At 45.7% G+C, this 6,652-nt stretch overlaps 2 protein-coding genes across 5 annotated transcripts in view; one reads left to right on the top strand and one right to left on the bottom strand.

The window, feature by feature from the left end:
* The window catches only part of Pde8b (phosphodiesterase 8B), a 211,788-nt gene extending 210,127 nt beyond the window's left edge, over positions 1 to 1,661 (top strand). For all 4 annotated transcript variants that reach the window (XM_055598357.1, XM_055598356.1, XM_055598355.1 and 1 more), the window contains exon 22: positions 830 to 1,661. In XM_055598357.1, coding sequence (XP_055454332.1) covers positions 830 to 939 — 110 coding nt within the window. In that variant the 3' untranslated portion in view covers positions 940 to 1,661. The remainder of the gene's footprint in view (positions 1 to 829) is intronic.
* Positions 1,662 to 5,134: 3,473 nt separating this feature from the next.
* Wdr41 (WD repeat domain 41) overlaps positions 5,135 to 6,652 on the bottom strand; it is a 44,154-nt gene continuing 42,636 nt past the window's right edge. The window contains exon 13 of the mRNA XM_055598358.1: positions 5,135 to 5,360. Coding sequence (XP_055454333.1) covers positions 5,205 to 5,360 — 156 coding nt within the window. The 3' untranslated portion in view covers positions 5,135 to 5,204. The remainder of the gene's footprint in view (positions 5,361 to 6,652) is intronic.

Below are 6,652 nucleotides of genomic sequence, written 5' to 3'. Positions count from 1 at the left end.
GGAAGGAAGGAAGGAAGGAAGGAAGGAAGGAAGGAAGGAAGGAAGGAAGGAGGAGGGAGGGAAGGAAGGAAGGAAGGAGGGAGGGAGGAGGAAGGAGGAGGAAGGAAGGAAGGAAGGAAGGAAGGAAGGAAGGAAGGAGGGAGGAGGGAAGGAAGGAGGGAAGGAGGGAAGGAGGGAAGGAAGGAGGAAGGAGGAAGGAGGGAAGGAGGGAAGGAAGGAAGGAAGGAAGGAGGAAGGAGGGAAGGAAGGAGGGAAGGAGGAAGGTGGGAAGGAAGGAAGGAAGGAAGGGGAGGAGGAGGAGGAGGGAAGGAAGGAAGGAAGGAAGGAAGGAAGGAAGGAAGGAAGGAAGGAAGGAAGGAAGGAAGGAGGAGGAAGGAAGGGAGGAAGGAAGGAAGGAGGGAAGGAGGAAGGAAGGAAGGAGGGAAGGAGGAAGGAAGGAAAGGCAAACAGACAAGCTAGTGTTATCGGCTTGTCCTTATCATGCTTATGTTCCCTTGCAGCCCCAGGCCTGACCTTGGGGACATTTGTTCTCTGTTCTTTTTGTGGGGTACACAAGCACACAGACCTCAGAGGTCTTCCTCCAGCTGCTTTTCTTCATGTAGGACCCCTCACTGGCCTAGAGCTTCCTAATCAAGTTTGGCTGGCTAGTGAGCCCCCAGGAATATGCTTGTCCTAGCTCCCCAGGGCTGGGACTACCGGTGCATGCCACCATGGCCAGCTTTTGCACATGGTCTGGGCTACTTCTGATCCCAAAGACCAAGCCTAATACTCCTGAGACCCAACTGAATCTCATGGGTCCTTTCTGATCCCTTTAATGTTGTCCTCGCAGCCTTTGCACATCTGCCAGCCCTGATGCAGCACTTGGCTGACAACTACAAACACTGGAAGACACTGGATGACCTCAAGTGCAAAAGTCTGCGACTTCCATCTGACAGCTAAAGCCACGCCAGGGGAGGGGACCTCCTGATGGACAGAGGACGCTGAATCACAGAGGAGTACAATCAAGAGGGTTTCCTCTGTAATGACAATGACAGGTGTAGACTAAGGAACTAATGTTTAATATCTGACCTGAATCATGCACGCCCCTAAATTTCATTTTCAGAAAGTTATGTTCCGTCAATAAAAGATGTTCTTTTGAATCACTGGGTGACAAAACCACTTGGCAGCCTCTTCTGCCATGCTGCTAGCCTGCGTGCCCTTGTAAAACCACAGAGCTGACTGACTCACTGTAGGTACAAGCAGGACACAAGAAACAAAGTGTCTCTGCGTCTCCTGATGGAGACCAGGTAGTCTAGCCAGTGTTCACTCACTACTTGACTACTTTCCTCAATGGCAAAAGTGTTAAGGAATCCAAAACAATCTTCTCTGAGGAGATGTGTGTAAAGGAGCTACTTAAAATGGGCAGAATGAGAAGGAAACCATCCGTAAACGTTAGCACCGCAGTGTGACACCCACGTGAGCGTCTGCCGCCTGGGGAGCCCCTTCCTCTGTGGAATCCAGCTTTCAGGAGCCGACAGATGGAGGAAAGTGGGGTACTGCTTGGGGGGTCCTTGCGTGTCCCTTCTTCAGGCTCACGGACACAGCCACATGTCAGAGTATCTATAAAAAGCCATTAAATCTGAATGCTCGCGGACAAGCTTTAAACAAAAAAAGATTTAAGAAAAGAAAAATTTATATATATATATATAAATATATATTTGTTGTTCAAAGATTTTTATTAAAATAATCTAAATGTCCTGGATCTTCACCCCTAGAGTTTGCTGGGCATTACCTGTACCTCTGTATCTGGGGAGGAAATGGGAAAGTTTCAAGGTTCAGAAATTCTTGATTTATATTTGAGACATGCCACTTGCTTTAATGGTGGGAAGAGCCTGCAGGAAGCGTGAATGTGTCAGGATGCAGGCACATGGCGAGGCGATAAGTACCATCCTAAGCTATTACCTATACACTGAAGCTCCTAAAGCACAGGGCATATTTTTATACAGCTCTTTTCATAAAGCCCCGTGCTCTGCACACGGCCAGGCGAGGCCGCTCCTCCTCCTTTATCAGCCGGCCCTTCTCTGTCACGAACACCAGGAACTAAGCAAGCAGAACGCCTTAGTTTATTTTACCTGCACTCCATGATGCATTTTTAAGAGGTAAAGACACTGAACTAAATCAGTAGTTACATTTTTCCAAATGAAAACTGGACTGCAGAATATGTGAAAACCAGTACATGGGGAAGAAAAAGACAACTTATCACTATGTAATGTGCCAATGTTTTTTTCTATGTTTTGTACCAAAGTAAACATGTATGAAAATCCCATGCAAAGAAATGCATCTAAATTATTTTTGCTAGATGGTAAGAGGGCTTGCTTGTTGGACAGGGGCCGGCTTTGTACCGCATTGCTGTTTCATGTACAAGTGATGAACCATCTGTGTGAAGTTCTTGTAACTAAATTCTTACAGCCATTTTTCATTCCCAACAGCTGTTTTTATTTTATCTCTTTGGCCTAAACTTTTCATAATTTCAAATTTGGGGTTTTTGGTGTCCTTTATTTCATGACTCGCCAAGTTTGTTTTCAGAATGCTGAAGTCAGACTGCCAGGACCTCAGAGACAAAAACAGTCTCCTTAGGCTTCAGAGCCTGGCTGAGCACCAGGATGATCCTTCTCTGCTGCCCAGACGCTTTCCACTCCACGCGGTGAGGGACACTAACCCGGCACCTGACACTTCGTATATGAAACATTACAGCTTGCTCAGGGTTATGTCAAATCAGTTCCGTGTTACTTCACATGCTAATAATGTGGATGTTAAATGCTCTAGGATATCCAGGCGCTAAAGCTTCAGCATAATCTTAGTAGTGTAAATTTCAGAGACCTCCTGAGTTGCTAAGTGGCATATTATTTCGATCTATTAGAATCATGGACTTTCAGGTGGTGTTCCTGCACCTCAGATAATTTCTATATGATATAGAGCAACTACCGTAACTGCCTCTTTCTCCTCTTCACTCTGACACCATGTCTTGAGAGGACCTAAGTTAATGCTTAGGAAAATGTAAAGGCAAGAAAAGTTCCGTTAATACTATTATTAAGTACTGTCCCAAAGAGAGAAGTTAGTTGTAAAATACTGTTACTTGAGGCAGAATGTGCCTTCCTCAGCCAGGGCCAGCCTCTGCAACAAAGAACAGGCCTCATCAGTGCAACTGTCACCCATTCAGCCTGTGTGCAGCAGAGAAGGCTGTGTTGCACAAACACACACAGAGACCCTGCTCAAAGCACTGGAAGGGCGAGCAACAAGGCACACGATGCAGCGTTCTAGTGCTGACAGCTCAGTTAAGGGAAGTAGGAAAAATGCACAAAATGTATGCTGGCCTGAGCTCTAATTTTCTTCCTCTAAATTGCAAGTCCACGTCTTAGGAACAGTCTACATGGAACTGCTGAAGGGCACAGGTCCAGTCCTTGCCACAGACACCTACTGTGCTGTGTCCCTGACCTCGGGTCTCCCCCGGGGCTGGAGGCTACCTTCTGAACATACTTGTTCTCATGGTGGGAAACGGAATGGAGCATCCACGATCCTTGACTCTGGTCCTGTCCCCTCACAGACCTCGAACATGGCTTCTGCTCCATTTGACTAGATAACTACCACAGAACAGCAACCCAAAACAGGTTAGGGAACAGTTAAAAGACAAAAACCTATGAATTCCTTGTCTTCTTTAAGAAAACATCTTTACTAAGGGCCTAATATAAAATTTGCAAAGAAGCAGCTAGCAAAAGGGGAAAGCCATCTATGGTGCACATCTCAAAGCTTTAATGGAATCTAAACTGAATTAGCCAAAGTGATCAGCAGGCAGATGTACTCTGCCTGGCTGGCGGGCGCTACCCACATTCCACCTGCAGGATGAACAAGAAATCTGCCTCATGTGCAGACTCTTCAAATAACAGCAGTCTGCTGGCTAAAAGACACTGTCGGCTTCCTCATTCATATCCTGCTATTGTCCTAATTAAGGTAGCTTATGTTTTAGTCCTGTCTTTTCCTTAACACTATTTCCATTGTGAACTACAACAGCAGCAAGGGCTGAGAACACTCTGGTTTCGTACCACAGTCATCAGGAAGTGCAATCAGCCCTCGCTCTCCTCCTTCATTTTCTGTTTTTAAGGCTGTTCAATGACGATGGGCACTAAGCATGAGCTCATGACCATATGCTTGGTCTCCTCATTGCTAACATTTTGCCGCTCATCTTCCTACGATCTTAACTCTACTGATCTTTGTAGACAGCTCTAAAAGTTAGAACTAGTGAAAGCAGCAATTTTCAGCATCCACCTAGGGAGTAGAGTATGTGCATGTACTCTTGGAAGGGCTAACGTCACTCATCTTGCCTGTCTCTAATAAGATTCTCTAGTCAGCAGTTTAGAACCATCCCCATCCTTACTGTGTAGAATCCATTTTATGTTTCAGTGCCCAAAGTGAGAATATTGTCATAAGGCTGGTCGGGGGACGAAGATGGTCCAGGCTTAGTGGATATTCAAGGAGCCACACAGTGAATCTGTTCTCAGCCATCTCTCATTACAGCCAAAGCAGACAGACAGGGCAGTTAAGCATCAGTTCCTGACCTGAAAATTGCTGTGTGGTCCTTCCTAGTCCAGGCTCATCCTTGGAGCACCTGAGTACCACTCTGACAATCACTGCTTGGACCAAGTCATGCTGAGAGAGAAATGCACCCTTACATGGTGCTGGTGGGCCAGAGCACACAGCACTTTAATAGTCTCAATTAAATATTTTTTCAGTTACTTAAATTAGTTGATACTAAAAAGAATCATTGTATTTAAAGAATATAACTTTTTGTTGGCTAATATTCAAGTTTGGTTTTACTGAACAGTGGTGGCTACTCAGAAGGAGAAACTGTAGCCCAAAGGATATATCTATATGACAGTTCTTAAGCAGTCTCTAAGGGAGCCCACAATAAGCTTTTTACATAATGTGACCACTTTATATTTATCTTTTTTTTCCATCACTTTAAGAGAGAACACAGCACCCACCACTTCCACAGTGCCCATGGGAACCTGTGTTATGTTCTTGGGTGGACACACATTGCTGACAGACAAACAGAACTTCATAGGCAAGGAGAACAAGACAAATCCAGGTGACCGTTGCGTTCACGGTTTTCACAGAAACGCTCTGTATTTGATTTTCAAGGTTCACGAGTATGCACTTGTCCAGTTCCTTCAACTAGATGCAGAATATAAGTCACCATTTTCTTCTAACTTCTGAAATAACTTTAAACTGCGTAATCCAGATTCTCGCTCCCCGTTTTTCCACAAGATGATGAGATGATCTGCAGAGCATGTCACTAGTCCATGATCTTCAAAGTACAGAAACATCTGCAAAATAAATTGACATACTAGTTCAAGACTGCCAAGGAGAGGCTAAAGCTGGGTCAGCACGCGTGCTTTCACCAACTGAAGATTTCTTTGGGTTTGAATGCAAAAATGGTTTGATTTTTCTGAGAAACTTTCCTATTTGGTGAGTGTGGGTGAGGCAGGCCCGGGCTGTGTACCACTGCGCCACCACCTGGCTGTCTCCCCACCTCTGCTCTTTTGAGACAGGGCTCACTTCTGCAGGCTTAGCCCAAAGGCGACAACCTGCTGCTCTATGAGCCTCCTGAGTGCCGGGGTCACACGCACCTGCCACCAAACCTAGTGAAAAGTGTCTTTTTCAAAACTTGTTGTGACATCCAATAGTTAATATTTCAATGGATTCTGTTGATCAGCTACAGAACTACAGTAACAGTGATTCCCGCAAAGCACATGAATTCTCAAATTATCTTCTGAATTTACCACAAGCTAATTATTCACATATTGGTTTTAAGATTTGTCAGGCACAGACCCTCTCACACTTGCATTATTTACTAAAATATGGCGACCAAAAAAAATGTCTTAATCCCAAATGTCCCGAGATAAATGCTGGCTTCAGAGATCTCTATGAAGTATAGGTACTGAGTCAGTGCACAGTATTTATGGTGACTTCAGCTTACAGTCCGTACCGTGAAAACCAGGGCCAGCTGCGATGACTGGGTACCACTGAGAGATTCTGTAGCCAGGTGCTACCTGGTAGCATGCCACAGACACTCAGAGCGGACATCCAGCAATACCAGGAGAACCACCACAGAAAGAAAACTCTCCAAGTAAAGGGAAGGGCACGCTAGGGAAGAAAGAGAATAGAGGCTGCAGTGCACAAGTGAAGGAGGACGGATACTGTACCTGGAGAGAGACACCTAGGACAAGGGTGAGCTTTAATGACCAGTGTAAGAAGGGAGTAGCCGAACAAAAGCCAGGGACAAGAGGGTAAGGTCAGGCCTTCCTGATGACTATGGAGAAACAGGAAAATAAAGGAGCAAAATTTCTCAGGAGATTAGAACATCATTGGTGCATGGGCAGAAAGGCCGGGCCAGGCAGAGAGAGGGAGAACACAAAAGCCATGAGGGTGTTCAGAAGGGTGTTCAGGAGGTGAGTGTGTTCAGGAGGTGAGTGTGTTCAGGAGTGTGTTCAGGAGGTGAGGGTGTTCAGGAGGGTGTTCAGGAGTGTGTTCAGGAGGGTGTTCAGGAGTGTGTTCAGGAGGTGAGGGTATTCAGGAGGTGAGTGTGTTCAGGAGGGTATTCAGGAGGTGAGTGTGT

Source organism: Psammomys obesus, unplaced genomic scaffold, assembly GCF_907164565.1.
Source record: "Psammomys obesus unplaced genomic scaffold, mPsaObe1.curated_primary_1811, whole genome shotgun sequence".
NCBI classification, from domain to species: Eukaryota; Metazoa; Chordata; class Mammalia; order Rodentia; family Muridae; genus Psammomys; species Psammomys obesus.
This window is presented reverse-complemented; position numbering and strand designations above follow the sequence as displayed.